The following is an 18,834-nucleotide window of genomic DNA, read 5'->3' as shown; positions in this document are numbered from 1 at the left end:
AAAAATCATACATCCGCCACAGATTCCTGCCACAAGAAGACTAAAGATTAGCGCAACTGGATTGAAGGTTTATTACCTGGAGTGCCCAAAAGATTGTTGTCTCTCATGAGACGATAGTCCTCATCACTGAGATTGTTGACAAACTGATAGAAGGCCTCCTCCCTGCCCAGACGGTCCAGCTGCCTTCGGCGCTGAGACTCTGGCTGGTCACTGCCACTCTGCTCTAAACTGTCAGACCCTTCCATTGATTCAGAAGGGGGGAAGAGGTCGAGGGATGTTCTCCAATCTTGAGCAAGACCCAGCTGCTGAAGCAAATAAATAAAAAAAAACAAAAAGATTACATGTATATCAGTAACATAATAGACATGCACTTTTTTTTGTCAACTCTACATTTAATTATTAGACTTAATTAGGCTTGTAAGACTACTCAGGTTTAGGAAAAAGCATTGTGCAACACTGATTCATCACCAAAGCCACATGTAAACACCTCTAAGTATTTCCAGTCGGGTTAGCTATGATTGTAATGGCCGAACCAACGTGCAACCATGTACCAGGAGATTGTCATCAGGGGGGAAAACTCGGGTCAAAATACAGCCTCACAACTCAACATTACAGGAGAACACCGAGCCAGTGGCTAATGTTAGCACGGTTCACGTCCACTACAAAGCAAAGTGACTATAAGTTACCACAAACGCAACACTGGTTGGCTGAAGCCACCGCGGTCACCGTGGCGTTACAACCCGAACACACTGTTCAATAAACGCGTCTGCTTAATAACCACTACTACTGTGAATAAAAGGAGCGTCTGTGTGTCTCCTGAGTGCAACGGGAAAGCAGTATGTTGGTCAAAGTCGAGATAAAAACAAAATGGCATCATCGAGCTGCGCTTACGTTAGCTCGGTAGCTACCCATTAGCATTGTAACACGGCTACCACCGCTGGTTGTCGAGGGTCGCCCCACTGTGTGTCGACTAACATGTAAGGCCAGTGCACTGCTGTTGAAGGTGTGAGTTTGAAACCGGTTTTTACCGTCGGCTCAAAACGAGACCAAACAACCCCGGTGGTGTTGAGCCTCCACTGCGCTAGCGCTAGTTAGCTCCCATGTTCACTAGCCGAGCGGCCAACGCACACATTCACTACCAATGGGGTTTTTAACACGAGCTAACGCTAACGTAGCCTGCAACTTAGTGCTATGTGTTGACTTGATGTAAATACCCGTGTGGGACAAATGTCGCTGAAACAACGCGCCGGACTTGGTGTGTGTCGTTACCGGACACACGTGGAAAAACGCGGATGTTAGTTTAAAAGAAAATATAAATATATATTAAGTGATTCTGATAGCATCGCCGCTAGCTAGCTGGGCAACGACGTCAACCAGTGACGTTCACAACCAGAGCAAACAAGCTAAAACGAGCTAGCTGTTGAAATTAAAGGTAATCAGGAGGAAGAGACAGCCTGTCACCGAATCCACCTTACATTACCTGTTCAGTGGTGTTAGTAGCAGTGTAATCGTACAACCCAGTTGTTCTTCTAGTATTCTCCGAAAAGCGCCTGGCTGTTTAGCGAAGTGCGATTTCAGGATTCCATTTTCTTTCTTTTAGGAAGGCTACAAAGATCTTCCGGAAACCGAGGAAAAAACGCGGACGTTTCTCCCTCGGTCAAACCTCCCAGGCACAGGGCTGAATGGTTGATGTGCACGTCCGCCAATCGTAGCGGACGAGGCGGGGTGAAGTTGAACGCGGTCTGGCAAGTAGAGCTGCCTGAAAGACCAGACTCAGGGACAGAAACTCCATGGTGCGCCTGAGGAGAGCAGCAGAAAAAGGATGTTTGTTTTGGACAGTGTGGCTCTGTTCAGCTGTAGCGTCACGATGCGGTTGTAAATGCAAATACTCTCTTACCTTGTGCAGAAAGCTTATAGGACAAAGATCTGCAAGATTAAATCTGTCTTATGGTCATAAGCATGTTTGGTATTGAGCATCCAAAGGCCAATGTCACATCATGAATGAAAGCAGCTAGTGTATTTTATAGTTACTATAGTGTTATGTCATTATCATTGTAACACTGACTATTTATAGTGTTTCAATTCCGTTGTTGCAATAGCTTACAAATGGTCAAATTTGTAGACAGAATACCTGATAGTGATGTTCAAATGATAAACAATGGTGCTGTGCGCAGCATACAAAAGCACATAGTGTAGCATATAGTATATTGTACATTATATTTGTCAAGGAAGTGCTGTATGTAGTCTCATACACATGTTTTTGTCACTTCCTTTTCAAGCATCAGTGAGAACTTGTAAGAACTGTCAAGCTCCATTGATCAATAGGCTATTTCTGCTCTGTCATCATGTAGGTACAGCTACAGTAAATACTCCTTACACATTGTCAGAGGATAAACAATTTGTTGTGGCACATTCAAAATAAAATAAAAAAGATTTAAAAAAAAAACATAGGTCCCAAATGTTTTGACAAAAGTCTGCGAGATTATCTTAAAATGTGTAAAAGAAAATATCTCTTAATCTAGCTGTGATAAAATCAAGAAGATGACAACACTCTTTTTAAACAGTTTCATGCATGCAACTACTTTTTCTATTGAGGTTTAATTTTCTCTGGTTACAATACTAGAAATAATTTTATTGTTTGCTTATTTTTGTCTTTTTTGTGTCAGTAATTTGCACAAAATAGTGTATAAAAATAGCAAACGTATAACTAATCTGTCACAGTTTACAGTAAGTGAATGAATCATAAAGAGAATGACATATGTTACAGTAGACTTCATATTGATCTACAAATGTAGACCTACTTAATGCATCCAAGTGAAAACATAAACAAAAAGCAGAGTCAAAGCCAGTAGTATACAATTCCCTCCATCCTTAAAATTAAAAACTACTGATTTGTTTAGAGGAAGAAACACAACAGGCTTATAGCAGGCTGACACTAGACCTTTGTGTTGGTGGAGGTGGCACAGTATTGATACAGCAGCGTGCCAGAAGACACCCAGTGGTGACCCTTTGGAAGTAGGTGGCATCTACCCCCAGACCATTTGTAAACCAGGGTGCAAAACAAATAGCAAGCAACCACAGTTGGGCAGTTATTGAAAGCTTCTGCAATAGCTTAAAGCTATTGTTCTAACACAAAAAAGGATTTACCTAGCAGTCGCACAATGCCGTTCTTACTGAATTGAACACATCAGATTAGCCTGTAAAGGTTTTGTATTATTAATAAGTTTCTTTCTTTTAGAACTAATCTGCCAGCCACACAAAGATGTGGTGTGTTGTGTGTAGATTCATAAGTACACAAGTACAGGACAAAAACATGCAGAAGTAAGTAATCAGTAATGATTAAAAAAATAAATAAACACAAAACAATTGCTCTAATGACAAACAATTGTCCTAATGAGAGAGTCTATAGCTGTCTATGCAGTGTGAGCACGCACTGACAAAACAACTAGGATCTCATTTAATAACCACAGGTGTACCTGATCCATTGCATTAGACATTCCATCTTATAATTTGCTTGCTCCCTTATCTGCTATGGGTGACTAAAGAACAAAAACAATGCTAATACCACCTGACAATTTTGGAGGCATACATCAGAGGATCTGTTTATGGTCTAAGACAGTATCTCCAGCTCCAATTAAGCATGCCAGAATGAGTTCCAGTGTGGGCCACAGCAGCCCAGCTCAGAGTTATGGATGAGCAGTCACTCTAGCAATGCCTGACCCTGTGTGCTAATTAGATATGACATTAAAATAACATGAGCCAAAGCCAGACTTGTGTAGAAATTAAAATGCCGTTCATCCAAGAATCTTCCAATAAAACAAATCAGGACAGACTAACTAGAATTATTAAGGTAGTATTTACACGTACACAGTTTGTGGCAAGAACAAACATTAAAACATAACAGATTCTATTCTTAGTTGTTACTATTATTGTACCACAAAGATTGAGGTGGGGGGTATTGCTTCATTCCTAACATCTTAATTATTATTTTCAATGGACTGAATTTGTCTACAGAGAAGTTAATAGTGAGATTTTATGTTTACTGTTTTTAGTTACTGGCTACAGCAACGGGTAGGTGGTAAAAAACACAATCGAACTCTCTTCAGAAAGCAGCATTCAAAATCTTATTTTAATTTGTATATTTACTCCATAAACATTATTACAAAACTCAGCAAGTTACCAATATTACATTATCACCATACAGGCTTGATCACAAATATTTAAAACCTTTGCAACAGTTACAACAAAACAAAAAACAAAATAATACTCAAATAATTTACATGAAAATCTATAAAACAGCAAATTGTTCACAAATTATATTTTTTTTCCAGGTTTTCATTTTTTTCTTTGCTTATTTGTGTTTAGCACAGTAACACAACACTCTCACAACAAGATCATGGTCTTATTACAAAACTCCCAACAAAATGTAAATATTTCTAGTTTTCTGTTGATACTTTCATATTTTGGTTTTTAAAACCAGAAACTTGTCATTGTATTTCCTTTCCACTGCCCATAGAGGCGCATAAAAGGTTACTCACACACACAAATACTTCACAGCACTTTCTAAGAAAAATATACACTTACAAAATATGTTACAAATTGGCACACAAAAAATATACAAGATTTTGTAGTGTCAAGAGTTCATTAAGATTCCTTCTGGTAACAACTCTAGACAGTATATATAAAGCTCGGTAATCTTTTAATGAAAAGAGCGAAAGTAATTCCAATCAATGTCAAAGAATCATGAAGTGAATACATCAAACATAACATTATAATATACATTCATAAAGAGGGTTAGGTACCTAATCTATTTTGCATTTCTTTTTTGTTAACTCTGGGAAAACAAAAAAACAATTGTCAGCTTTCTTAGCACCATTAACATGAGGCAGCTCAACAGTGGCACATTTTAAAAACAAAAAGAAGAAGAAAAAAAAAAGAAGAAAAATAACTATGAACTCAGAGAAGTACATTCAATTTGACAATAGGCAGAAATGAGAGAAGGCAGACTAAATGGGCTTGCAGCCCATGTGGAGCTTCCCATCAGCAGCTTGTCTTGGTCCTAACCCTGATACACTGGAGAAAAGAAACAAAGGATCATGGCAGAGAGGAGAGAAAAAAGAGACAGAGAAAGATTGATTATGATTCTTGCCATATGCAAGCAATCAATTACTATCACCTGTGCGCCAGAATTACCATATCCAGTGTGACAAGGCCTGTTTTTACATCAAGCTTCAATTTGTCCGCACATCTCCATGCAGTCTCATGTAATTACTGCTACGTTTAAAAATGATATTCAACATTCAAAAGAGAACGAAAATATAGGCCTATTGTTTGAGTATACATTTGTAAAAGACACAAAGGGGGCTCCATTTCGCCTGAAATTCATTTAGTATATAAAATCAAAAAATGTTATAACTGATTACACATGATTGTATGGTTCATTTTAAGGTGGATTTTTTTCAGGGTAGTGAGGCAGTGAATGAGCCCAAAGTAATTCATATAAATAGCCGGGGTAATACACTGGATCAGATAGCACCAATACATTAGTTTTTTTAATTTGTGCCTTTATTTGGCTTTTATTTTATGGTGACAATATTTTCTGTCAAAATACTGACCCATCAGAACTGAGATGACAATAAAGGAAAACGTATAAAAGAGAATACCTTCAAAAGACAGAAGTGAAATTTAGACATTATATGTGAAATTAACCAAAATAATCTGATGACATCAGTGGTGCAACTTAAAGTATGGCATAGTTAATAAATAAATTACATGAGAATGTCAAGAAAAATTACTGTTTAAATTACCATTTCAGGTAAGATTGAAGTAAGATTCCCATGTGGAGCTAATGCAAAGACATGCTTTCCTTCATTTACAAGATTACTGATTCCATTTGTACTGAAAACTGCTTTCACATTCACATTAAATCTAACTGCAAAAATGTAACTTCCATTCACGACTGATGCGTGCATCAGAATCTGTATGAGTAATAAACTGCCTTGAATTTCCAGTACAAAACAGCTATTCAGTGAGGCACAGCCCCAACTGGCAAATAATTTCCTTGCTTACCCTCAAACATCTGCACTATACTCTCCTTGGTCCAGAGAAAGCTCGTTTGAACATCTCTTTTTTCATCTTCTTCCTCTACAGTAGCCTTCAGAGCAGATCTCCCCTTTGCCTCTCTTTTGTTGCTTCTCAGTGCCAGGTGATGTTGAGGTAAATTGAATTTGGCAAACAAAGTGGGGGAAACGAGGAGAATTCAGAGTCTTTCTGATTTGGTTTAGTGAGTGGTGGTGTACCACTGCCAGCTGTTGGTGCCTTTCATCAGAGAAGAGAGAAAAGTCCCAAATAAAGAATTCCTGTAGTGGCAAGTCTCTGTACGGAGTCTCCAACCCAAGCAGCCAATACTTCAATGGATACAAAAGAGGAACAGCCAATATTCACACATATATAAGAGGTCATTTACACAGCATTGTTACTTTTGGCACATTGATTTTAAGATTATAATCATCTTTTTTTGCAAATATTGCATGTCCCTGTACAACAACATTGACAAAAATACTCTGAGGGTGGAGCTTTTATGAATTTGCAAGGTGTAAAAATGTAAATTTAGATAACCAGTTCTTCTAAACTCCAGAAGAAAAAGAAACGCTTGATAAAGGGAAATGGGGGGAGGGGGGGCTGTGTCATTCCAACTTTGAGGGGAAAAAAAGACAACGTCTGATATGTCATCAATACAAAATGGTCCCATCTTGTGTTTTCAAGATGTCTTGGGCTTAAATAGGGCTCATTAATCGTAGGTTTCCCTCTTGAAATGAGCCAGGCAGTGTATGAAGGACAGCAACAACAGGACATCCATATTCTGCATACAAAAACAGATGAGGAGGAGGGGTGCGTAGATGTCACTCAATGCATTTGTGTATATAGCTACATCTTTAGGGAAAAGGGGAATAAATACATAATTCGGGGGAGCTAGTTCTGCTGAGAAAATACAAAAACAAAGTTCCTCATAAAGGCGACAGAACTGTTTTCAAGGCTTATTCTTTTTTTCAGACAAAAGTAAAACAAAAACGACTATAAGAAGAACAAACAAAGCAGAAACAACAAAAGCAAGAAAAATGCAGCCATGGTCGTTTCAAATCTCAATCAAGCTTGACACAATCACTCAATAGGTAGTTTGCAAAGTACAAGAAGTTTTTCATGCAGATATTAATTTCCTCTTCGGGGGTAGGGGGTGGGGGGTTAAAAGGAAGTGGGAGTAGTCAGGGGGGACGTAGTACTCATGCAGCTCTGGCATAGCGTCAGTGTAGGTATGCTTGGGAGGGAGGGCTGAGCAGGTAGTGGGGGGAAGTGAGAAGGGGGTGCAACAGCAGCTGATAACAAAATATTACCTCAGTTTCTCAAAAGAGGTCATCAGTGCTATGTCCTTATTTGGGTCCCTCTCAGCTCGCTTCCCCTTCAGTGTCTCAATCCGAGGGAACTTTGCACTGGTCTTGTGACGGTACAGCTTTTTGTGTGCAGGCCCGGGGTTAATAAAGTTGGGTTTATCAAACATGTTACAGCCCAGAGCTAGTTGAGGGAATAAGGGATGAGAGGGGTTGAATTTGGCCTGGTTCTTTCCTCCCTTGCCCCCTGCCTTTCTGCCTCTCCCAGCCCCTGTTAGCGCAGCTCCTTTTTTCTTCAGGTCAGCCTCTGTGCCTGCCAAGATTTTGAGGGTCTTTAGGTTGAGGCTATTGGCCTCAGAGGGCATGCAGGCCTCAGACATGGGATTCCACAGCGGCTCAATAGAGGCCATCATGAACCTTTGGACCTCAGCCATGCCAGATACAATGTTGGACAGAATATTGGAGGGCTCCTCGAATTCTCTCTGGTCATCCCCTACCAGGCTGTTGCTCTCTGACCAGCCAGTGCCAGACCAGTCCCCAGTGCTACTAGTGTCAGTCAGGCCTGTGCCACAACCACCTGCCTGGTTCTTTGCTGCCTTGCCCTCCAACATGGCCTTTATCTTTTTGGTGGAACGTGAGTTCTGTTTGGGCGTCTTGACCTTTTCTGACTTAGGAGCTCTGGGAGCCCGGACTTTCTTTGGGCTCTGACCTGCAGCTGTCTGTTTGCAATTGCCTTTCCTCTTTGACTTAATGCTTTTTGCACCAGCCAACATCTCACCAGTCTGTTCATCAAATTCTGTAACACCGAGCTCCTTTTTATCTAAACATAACACATCCTGACTGTTAAAATTGTGCAGCGGAAATTGGCTGTCTTCCACTGTGTATGCATTTGCTGTGTGCTCTTGTTGCTGCATAACGTCACAGTTCCACTTTACCTCCCTATTGCAGTCCATAGTCATATCATTCACATCCTGGTATTCTCCAACATTCCCTGCCATCTTCATCTCACGCCCCACCACCTGGGGGGACAGGTTGGGGGTTTCAGGAGGGGAAAGCTCTGACAGTGATGAGTGTCTAAACTTGTCAGGGGTGAAGTTGGAGATGTCCAGCAGGTCTGAGGACTCCCTGAGTGGGGTAAGGGCGTCCACACTCTGCTGAATCACCACTTTAGGACTGCAATGAGCTAAGAAGCTGTCTCGGCCCTCCTCCTCACCCTCTCGCTCACAAGACTTGAGGCTGAGGGAGCTGTAATTGCTGGAGGAGGCTGACAGAGAGCCCACTGAGTCATAGCTGATGAGCCTGCCATTGTCTGTGCACAGGGACCCTCTCTGGTATTGCACCTGGCCCTCAACACAGGCAGACTGACACACTTGCAGATCTGCCCCGGGCTGAAGCCCAGCCTCAGTCAGGTAGCTCTTCTCATAAAGTAGCCTGTCAGCCTCGGGGCTCAGCTGGCTGTAGTTAGACACTGGTAGGCTGTCATTCAGGGGCACAGCAGCTGGGAAGTTGTTGGGTAAGATGGGAGTCTCAGGGGTCTCAGGCCCAAAGCTCTGGTTGTGACTTGCACAGAGCTGTGGATGCCACATCTGGGGGAAGCTGGGGCAGTTCTGGGGAGACTGCTGGAGCTCTGACTCAGAGGGAGGAGAGAGGACGCAGCTCTGAGCGAGCTGCAGAGAAGAAAACTGTTTCTCCTCTAGGGATAGCCCCAGAGGATACTGCTGCCTAGAGGGCTGCTGGGGGAAATAAGAGATAGCTGCTCCACCAGAGGAGTCTGTAGCATCTAACAGGGTCTGCAGGTAGCCCCCCGGGATGACAGGGACACCCCCCTCCACCTCCTCTGAGGAGGCAGCTTTGTCAGGAGAGCAGGTGGACGAAACAAAGGGGAATTTCTCCTCAGATGTGTGCACGGTGGTAGTATTGTCAGAGAAATGGGGTTTGACTGTAGTTGAGCTAATGCCTGCCTCTTCTAACCCAGCAGTAGGGTCCTCAATCTGTGCTGCAGCGACACAGGCATCCGTTTCATTTGTCACGCTCCTCCCCTCCTCTCCTTCTGCCTCTTTCATTTTCTTGCTCCTCAGCCTGGCTTCGCTTTTGAATTTCCTTATCCTGACTGTTTTATTTCCTCCCAATCTCCTCCCCTCCCTCTCTTCCCTCTCCTGGGAGCGGCTCTTGGCTGTGACGGTGTGCGTGATGGAGTTTGTGTCTAATGTCACTGGGAGGCCTGGGGCTGCTATTATTCCCCCTACCATGGGGGTGGCCTCTTCTTTAGTGACACCTCCCTGGCCCTGATCAGAGAGAGGGGAGCCCTGTGCTGTTGCTGATTGCTCCACAGTGTGAATCCTCTGAACCTTAAGCCTGTTTGCAATCTTGTATTTCCTTTTGGGATGACTAGAATTAAAAGGGCGATGATGGCGTCCGTTTAGATGAAAACCGCGTTGTTGTTTATCTCTGGCAGCCAGCTTAAGCTGTTCTTGTCTCTCTCTTTGCCTCTCTTGCCAGAAATCCTTCAGAGGAGCCAGTGTCTCATATTTGCTTACTGTGTCTGTGTTTAAGCTCACAGTGGCATCCACAGGGTCCAACTTGCCCAGTTTCACTGACATGAGTCTCTCTCCTTTGAACCTGTTTATGATGATGTACTTGATGACCACTGGTGGCTCTTTACGACAGGATTTCCGACGTTTTTTGGGGCACCAGTCTACATCCTCCTCCTCTTTTTGACCAGAGGGAGGTTTCTCTTTTTTCTCTGCATTCTTCTCACTCTCGAGCGAGTCAACGTCATACAAGTAATCATCACTGTATCGAACTTTTCTCTTGGAGCGCAAACCATAGTTGAGAGGGTTAGAGGGACTGAGCAATCTCTTTGAGTGGCCCTTCTTAAACTTGCCCTCCTGCAGGGTGTCTGAGGAGGAGCCAGTGCAGGAGCTGTCATCACTGAATTCACCTGACTCCTCTGTGGAATTGAAGTCCATTAGGTAGTTGACTTTGGGAGTGGACATGGGTGAGCCCTGGGAACCATTAAGTGGGCTCCTACTACTGCAGTCCCCAGCCTTTCCTTCCTGTCCTGTCTCCAGGATGAGCTCATCAGTTTTGGGCTGAAGCTCCTCAGCACTCCTCCTCAAGACTCCTGCTCCTTCCTCTTTCTTGGCACAGTTGGCCAGGACACTAGGGAAGAAGTTGAACTGTGTCTCCTCCTGGAGCACATTTGTTTTTTCCCTCATGTTGTCCTGGAAAGACTCATAACGAATCTTCAGCGAACAGACATCACTGCTTAAAGTTGAATCATCGTCTTCATCATCGAAAAGATTGTCAACATCTTCCTCAGAGAAGAGGTTGACTGACAGTTCATTCTTAGAACAAAGGTCAAGCAGTTCCATCTTACTCTCACTGATAAAGGATTCAAAGTAGCCCCAGTCCTGCCCAGCATTAGCCAGCAGAACCTCCTCTCCGCTCACTTTATCCAGTAATAGTCCCTCATACAAATTCTTAGCTGTTGCATCATCCTCTGGGTCATCACAGTCCTCTGTTGTTTTGTTTCCATCCACTCTCTTGCCCTCACATGGGGCTTTCGGCAGAGGAAAGCTAAGTAGCTGGTCAGAGAGGAGCTGTTCTCCATAGTGACTCACTGCCTCCCCCGCATGGCTCAGGCACTGGATGCTGATGTTGTTGATGTCAGAGAAGTCCTCTCGGCTCACGTCCCCTATCCTTACACTTAGCCCAGTCTCTGTGTCAGGGTTGGTGTTAGGGTCATGGGGCGGGTTCTGGATGGAATGAGGGTCAGTAGCATCACGGGTCTCAATGAAGCAGCCAAGGCAGGTGCGGGTAGGCTGAAGAAGACACTCCTCTGTCAGGGCAGACACAGTGCCGGGCTCCATCATTGTAGCCGACAGAGGGAGGGCCACAGGCAGCAGAAGGGATGGCTTCTGGGTGTCTGCTGTTGGGCCCCAGGAACTTACAGCTGGGGTGGGAAGGGATGTGGGAGTGGGAGTGTGGTGAAGATGGGGGACTACAGTTGGAGCGTCATCGGAGGGAGGGCAGGGGGCCGCTGTCAGGCCCAGAGAGGAGTCAGTGCCAAGCGGTAGGGGGAGGGTTGGTGATGTAGGCGTGTTCCTCTGGTGTGTTGGGCAGGCCCCCTGTGAAGTCTCTGCGGCAGGAGGAGGTGAGGATGGAGGGAGAGCAGGATCAACGAGCCCGCACAGACTCAGATCACCACTCTGCTCACATACTGCTGCAGGAAAGAAAAAGAAAATATTTCAGCTCTTTCAACTGTAAGTCTGAAGTTAAATTACATTGTTTTTATTCTGTAGTTACACTGACATTTCTTCTGGGCTGTTGAAATGCAATTTGTGTCAATTAACCCCCTAGAGCTCAAAATGTCATTTTGTGATTCCAGCCTTAAACATTAATAACTGCGTTTTGGTACTAGATTGAATAAAAGGTATTAACGATGTCACATTGGGTAAGGACAACTTCTTACCCATTACTGCTTGATGTTCAAAAGTTTAGACAAAGCAAGAAATAGCACAGCCATAAAAAAAATCCTGCCAAATTTCCAGAACACATTAAACACGAGGAAGGTGATTCACAAATTGAGAAATGCAGTTGTTCTACTTAATAGAACAAAAGGAGCAATTATTATCATATGCTTAAAGGGATGTGATGTCCTCAAAAGCAAAAACTCTCCTTTTTCTTGAAGTTTCCTAAAAGTGGGTGTGTGATCAATGGAAGGACTTCTGCAATTATGCAATATTTATTTCATGAGATAATAATTACAAAAGTTTGTGCTAAATAAAGCTTGGATTCGTAGACAGAGTTAGAAAAGTGACTCCAAAATGTTACTAATTGGCTTACTGAAGATAATGTTCGCTAAGGATTCACCTACTGTATGATAATCATATATAACACTGATACTATGGTATTATATCTCTTCCTTTGCCTACCCGGGAGCAATATATGAGAGCAAATTATTGCAGGCATCTTGCATTACCTCGCCCTCCCTTTACCATTTCCTCTGTATAGACGCAATTCCAACTTAGCTCTAAGGTAACAAGATACCACAAAATTACACAGCAACAATAGCAGTAATGACTAAATTGAAAGTAGGTTTTGGTGATTTTCTACAGGTCGATTGTGACAATATCTTAATCAGTTGAAGACATCCATCTGATGAGTAACAATCAAAGACCACAGAAGCGGGTTTGTAGCAGCAGGCAGATAGCTTTGTTTGCTCTGCATAATTAGATGACAGCAGCGGAGGCAGGTACGTACACATGGGACACGACAGGCCCATATGTTGGAGACTGTATAACCAATATCATCCACACCTGCCTCCCTCTACAATCCCAAGCTGCTGCCTTGCACATATTTTAAAAAATCATGCCAGAAAAAAAAAAAGAAAATTGAAAAACATACCGCAGAAATTAATTTGTTCACAGAGGTTAACTAGCAACGTCCCCCATTTTAGAATGGATGCGCCTAATCATTATTGAGGTACTGATAAGTGCTTGAGGGGCAGACTGCACAACAAACAGTATTCAACATGGCTGTATTCATGGTGAGTAAATCTTTGAATATGGATATGATTTGAGAGTGATTTAACGAGGTAATGAAATTTGTGAGAGCAGGTCTCTCTGGGTCTGCGGCCTGCAGACACATTGGAGCAACCACAACGCCTACTAAAAGCATACAACTGCGCTACTGTCATCCTTAATGAAGAAATCCTCAGGAGAAATAATGCATCTTCTCTCTTCCTCTCAGAGTCAGAAAACTGTGATAGCAGCAACTTGTTAGAGGCTGCAGAAGCATCACAGCGAGGCGTTTGCCATCAGTTCCCTTCAATCTGTGAGCCAAAATGACCTCAGAGCAAAACCATGTTACTGACACATGTTCTCTGTGGAGATTCAGGACAGATCTCCTTTTCATCTAAATGTAAGTCTTTTCATTTTGCTATTACATTTTGAGCCACATTCCAATGTATGTCAAGAGTAAATACTAAAGAGAAGAGCATAGGAGTATGGCAATGATTGTTTTTTCCCAGTGGACACAATTCATTTGGATTTATTTGAAACTATATGTAAACAGTGCCGGTGCTTGAAATCTACCAAGTAATTTTCCAGCACTCATAGATAAGGCAAATATAAAGAAATTATTACTTATCTCTTTCATTAGCCCTACAAAGAAGCAAAGCCACAGAAAGAGGGAAATTACAAAAAAAGGGAAGAAATTAACTTCCTTTATCCCCCTGTGCTCGCATGAAACCTAAGCTGCCACCTAATATTGCCAAAAGATTGTTCAAAATTGCTGTGAAACATTAAACTCATATTGAAAAATGTGTTTCCTCAGGGTTTATAATGGATTAACAATCTATCCTATCCAAAATGTGCGTGTATGTGATTTTTGTGTTGCGTGTGTGTGTGTGTGTGTGCATACGTGAGAGAGAGTGTGTGTGTGTATGCATGCATGCGTGTGTGTGTTCATGCATGTGTGTGTGCGTGTATGAGAGGGAGAGTGATAGAGTCTGAGTATTGGCTTGGGGGTATAGTGTTATCGAGAGGCCATCTGTCTCCAGCTGGACCATTAGCTCTTCAGCTGTTCAGAATGTGCCACAGATCAGTCAGTCAGACAGGTACACAAACACACACACACTCTCACACACACTGGGGTCTCACAGCGATGACTGTAGATGACAAATCAAGTTTGACATTAGAGGTCAAAGGGGGATCATCAGCCTCATATTCACTGAGATGGTACAGCATAATGTTACTACTGCATCTGAGCCGGCAAATGTAAACAACATAAACATCTAAAATACTCACTGCTGCCAGAATTTAATATCTAGCTTACAGGAAGAGTATCTCATAGAATAATAATAATAAACAAGCTTCGTACACTCTGATATGATCCTAACACAGCTGTAGTTTTGTAATTGTGTTATCAGGTGAAGGGCTCCACAAACTGAAATTGAGGCTGGATGTGACACAGCTCATGCAAGCTGGCATGGACATTCACCACTGAGCATATGGAAGGACCCCGGCTGCTGGCAGGAGGTGGTGATCTTCTGATCCTCAGCCCTGCCAAGCCCAGCCATGCTAGACAGCCTGACCACCGCCAAACTAGACCAGACCAGACCAGACCAGTTAGCACTCGGAGCTCTCCGAGTCTCGTCTCTCTTTCTAGCCATGACATTCAGGGCTTCGTCCACCTGAGGTAAGCCCGAGCTGCTGTGTGCCAGGCGGCTCTGCGGGGAGACGAGCCCATGCCGTGGGACATGGTCATGGACATGAGGAGAGAGACAAGTTGGCGTCCGTGGCCTCATCTATTAGTGTGTCATATGCCACATATGCACACAAGGCCACACATGCACATACACACACATGCATCTATGCTTTGTTTCTGTTTGCTTACAGTCTACTTTATTAGCGGAGCAAAAACAGTAAATATAAGAATAATACGGCCGTCTTTCCCTGATATTAACATGAATCAAACTCATACATCCATGTGGCCGAGGGGAAAAAATAGCTCAAATATCACAATATGAAATACAATGCAAATGAAAACAGCTGACATGGCCTTTTCTTCCTTTTTAATGGCTTTTTGAAATCCTTCCTCACTCCCATCCCCCCTTTCCACCCCCTTCTTCTTCCCCTTTCTCCTCACTATCTCCTTCCCTTCCAACTTCCCTGCTCCTTATCCCTGTTATAAGGAGGCTTTTACATTCGTAAAATGCCGAGCTAGACGTTCTGCAGCTCAGCCACCCGGGGTGTTCACTCATCCAGCTGGTAGGCCAGCCACAGAAGCCACTTGCTACCTATTGCTCCATCTTCACTATATGACATTTTGTGAATGGTGGGGGGAAATCAATCCAGCCAGTACAAGATGTTCATAAGTGGTGAGTAACTGCAGCATGATTCATGGCCATCCTCCTCAGAGAGCTGCCTTATTCCTGCTCAATGGAGTTGCTTTCACCCTTTCCTCTACAGCTCTTTTTCCCTACCCTCATTTTCTATCCTCTTTCTCTTCCTCCTTTCCTCTCGGTGCCTCTCAAGGAACAGGCTAGTGTTGGGGATAATCTGTGTGATTCTCTCAGTGGGGACCGGTCAGTCCCCACTGAGCCTGACCAGAGCTGAAACAGTAAGATAAACCTCATCTAAGGATCAGTGGTGCTTGGCAGAGGTAAACTTTAGGGGGCAGCAAGTAGTGGCTGACTGAGTTTTGGAAAATGCATAACATCAGTGGGGCTTATAGTCCAGTAAAAACAAAGGCACTAAACTGCAGAAAAACTACCTGGAAAAACTTGTATTAAGTTTATGGCACTGAGAATTCAAAGTGAGGCAGCAGGTGCACCTAAAATAAAAACTAAATAGAAAATCAAAGTAAATTAGAATTAATGATATTTTACACACGCACACACACACACACACCCACACACACCCTCTTTTGCTTATGCTAATGAATGTGAATGAGTGTGAGAGAATTAATGGCTGTACCCTCTTTCACATTTGCACCTTTTATGAAAAAAGGTAGATGTCATATTCCTGAGTTGTGGAAGCATCGGGAAAGAGGATTAACAATAGCTTAAAAAGCTTCATTTAATGTTTCTTTTCCACTTTTCATTTAAAAACGACAGGATGTGTTTCACATTCCCCATGTCTTCGTCAAAGAGCTTAAAACTGAGGGTGAAAAAGCTAATTCGAGAAATCTAGTTCCATGGTATGTGGTAATACTAATTGTCTTTTCAAAGTTTTAAAGATGTTGTAAAAGAAACTGTTGTCATTAGGCTTTCATTTATTCTAATAAATGCCTGTGAAAATTTGAATTTCTCTTCTTAGGTCAACAACTAAGTATCTCTAAATGTTCAAAGCAGAGTTCAAAGAAGGCAGAATTACCATGTTATGTGCATTTCCCATTTAGAAATAAGTTATATTTAATAAATATTGTGTGTTGAGCTAAAAATCTGAGAAAAAGTGAATCGTTTTTACCTGCGTTCTCCACTACATTTGCATTCTCTGGTTCTGAAGTCTTCACGATCAATGTGAGACTGCTGTCTGTTAACACATCCATCAATACGGCTCAACGCTTCACCTCCTACGCATCATTTTGACTGTCCCACCTGTTGAAAGAGAGAAACAGAGAGGACAGAGAGAAATAAAAAGAGACGTGAGTATGGAAGGAATCATTAAAGGGTGACTGCCGTGTGTCTCATGCAGAATAACATTAACAGCAGTACATTAGATTTCATTATAACAAAGACAGACACGTGCAAAGTTGAGGTAATTACAGAAAAAGCTCCAAACATGATAAAGACATCAAAGAAGCCCTTGGGGCAACAAACAATCACTCATTTCTTCTCTGTATCACAGATTCGCGTCTTACATTAATTTAAACTTCACCAACCAAGAAAGTACACAAAGAATCACAGCTGAGATCACTATGGCAACTGTATGCCATACTATCCTATTTTAAGCTTCATTTAACATTTATAGCAGAGTTGTTAACCTATGCGAACCTTACATAGGCAGCTCTGAGCATATTTGTTTATTGTAATTAGCTGACGCCCTCCCTTCTGTGTGCCTCGGCAGCATGAAAACCAACCCGGCTCAAAGAGGACAGATTAAAGAGATGTGACTAGCGGTGACAGCAAACTGTGAACACTGACAATACTTTTTACTGTAGCGAGTGATGGTGAAAGTGGGGGTGGGAATGATTGAGTGTATGTGTAGCAGGATGCACTGCACTGGGTACAATGTAATACAAAACAATACGTTAAGGTGGAGAGAGAAGAGGGGTTGAAATTTTGTCAGCCTTTGAAATTGGGTGGGGTGGCACAGAGAAGAAAATGCATATTAACCTGATTCCTGAAAGAATAATGATGATACAGAGAGACTCTGGGCCAGTAAATGATGAACATTTGATGTTGTGGCCTCCTGCCTGTTTATATTGTTTTCTTTTTTCAGCTCCTGCAGCTCTTCTCTGGAGGAGTGGTGCTGCAGGATGACAAATGAGCCAGGGGAGGAGATCTAATAACATGATCTCCTTGTGGTGTGAAAACGGTGGCTGGGAGATTAAGACAGACGGCAGACAATAAGACAAAGGTAGTGTGGGGCTGACTACAAACAACTGCCATCTCTTTCATCCTATTGCCTCTAAATGTCATTAGCTGTTCACTGACCTGAGCGGGAGAGCTACCTGAAGGGAACCCCTGCTTCAGCTTACAGTTGCAAACATACCGGCTCAGTGGGTAATTATCTCATGAGCCATCACATCTGCTCATGTGTGCAGCAGGTACAAGGACCCTGTAGGTAGACCCAGCCAGACCCCGTTCTTCTCTTCATAGAGAAGCGCTATTACTCCTAAAGCTGAGGCTTAAGTGCACATGGCATTTACAGAGCTAAGAGATGTTTTTCAGGTCATCTTGTATCAGTTCGGCACACTGAGAAATTGAAATTCTACATCTGGCAATAAAAACATCCCCTTTGACAAAGCATGAATTGGAATTGGATACCCCCTGCTGAACTGGCTGACCCAGATGAGCTAAGCCTGGACTTATCAAATGCAACAATCCCGGGAACGCAGAAAAAGTGAAGTCACTGGAGCACCCTATTAGACATAGGCTGTAGCCACCCAGGAGTGTGTCTCCAGAGTGGCAGTGACAAAACACACAGCTGGGATGCTGGTGAAGCTACAGAGGTCCTGCCAGAGCTCAGCGCCTAGAGCTGCTTGTGGATGTGTAGCTGGGTAGATGCATGTGTGTGTGTATTTATGCATATGTGTTAGACAAAGCCCCAAGGCTGAGGATCCAAAGCATCAGCATCCACTGGCAAAAGCTGCACATACAATCACACGAAGAGAGAGAGAAAGGGGAGAGAAAACGAAAGCTGGTCATTTCACAACACTCCCGACACCCCTCCTGCCAGCCAGCTCCATGCCTCGAATGTGTTTATTTTCCACATTATTCATGATTCTCCCGTATGCTCCCCCTCTCCCTCCCTTTACCATCTCCACCACTCTGTCAAGACCTGACGAGAGGCCATTTCAATAATGAAGATGGACTAACTGCAATAGAGAGTGCACATAAATTGGAGCTACAGCCAACAAGCATGTCCAATTTGCCAAGCGGTTAAGCCTGATGTCTGGGTGCAGCTTTAAGAGAGCGCCGCGGCCGCCGTCAACAGGTTTGTGCCGACCTGATTCATCCATCCACATCATTAATACTTCACAGAGGGCACCATCATTTAACTCTGCTACAGGAAACTGCTCTTTAAACACCACACATTAGGACACGTAATCACTGTGCACTCATTTCTGGAGCATTCAGCAGGTGTAGGAAAATGGCTCGTACTTCTGACCCCTCCATTGTTCTTGCATGTGCACCGGGGTTCTTTGCACGATGAGAAACAGAAATAGAGACAAAGAGCAGAGAGTGAGAAAAGCCAAACAGAATGATTAGGATTTG

General features: G+C 43.1%; 2 protein-coding genes across 3 annotated transcripts in view; both read right to left on the bottom strand.

Moving 5' to 3' along the window:
* Positions 1-1,634, bottom strand: part of rlim (ring finger protein, LIM domain interacting) — a 6,949-nt gene extending 5,315 nt beyond the window's left edge. The window contains exons 1-2 of one of the 2 annotated variants that reach the window (XM_035668908.1): positions 1,481-1,634; positions 77-302 (exon numbers count right to left, since the gene is read on the bottom strand). In XM_035668908.1, the coding sequence (XP_035524801.1) occupies positions 77-245 (169 nt within the window). In that variant the 5' untranslated portion in view covers positions 246-302; positions 1,481-1,634. Of the gene's footprint in view, positions 1-76; positions 306-1,480 lie in introns of both variants that reach the window. The other variant, XM_035668909.1, reaches the window with a different exon arrangement.
* Positions 1,635-6,723: 5,089 nt separating this feature from the next.
* On the bottom strand, positions 6,724-16,482 carry nexmifb (neurite extension and migration factor b). The gene is made up of 2 exons (XM_035668903.1): positions 16,361-16,482; positions 6,724-11,610 (listed from the first exon to the last, which is right to left on the bottom strand). The coding sequence occupies exons 1-2, from the start codon at positions 16,440-16,442 to the stop codon at positions 7,388-7,390; spliced, it is 4,305 nt and encodes a 1,434-aa protein (XP_035524796.1). The 5' UTR covers positions 16,443-16,482; the 3' UTR covers positions 6,724-7,387.
* Between the last annotated feature and the right edge of the window lie 2,352 nt (positions 16,483-18,834).

This window comes from Morone saxatilis, unplaced genomic scaffold (genome assembly GCF_004916995.1).
Source record: "Morone saxatilis isolate NCDOM2014 unplaced genomic scaffold, NCSU_SB_2.0 Contig22, whole genome shotgun sequence".
In the NCBI taxonomy this organism is placed as follows: domain Eukaryota; kingdom Metazoa; phylum Chordata; class Actinopteri; family Moronidae; genus Morone; species Morone saxatilis.
Note: the sequence above shows the minus strand (reverse complement) of the source record. Positions and strands in the feature narration are given on the sequence as shown.

Bases quoted from the DNA above. Each gene is read 5' to 3' on its own strand.
- nexmifb (XM_035668903.1), bottom strand. From the start codon at position 16,442: ATGGATGTGTTAACAGACAGCAGTCTCACATTGATCGTGAAGACTTCA. The intron at 11,611-16,360 runs GTAAAAACGATT...TCTTTCCTGCAG, and splicing joins AAATGTAGTGGAGAACGCAG to CAGTATGTGAGCAGAGTGGT.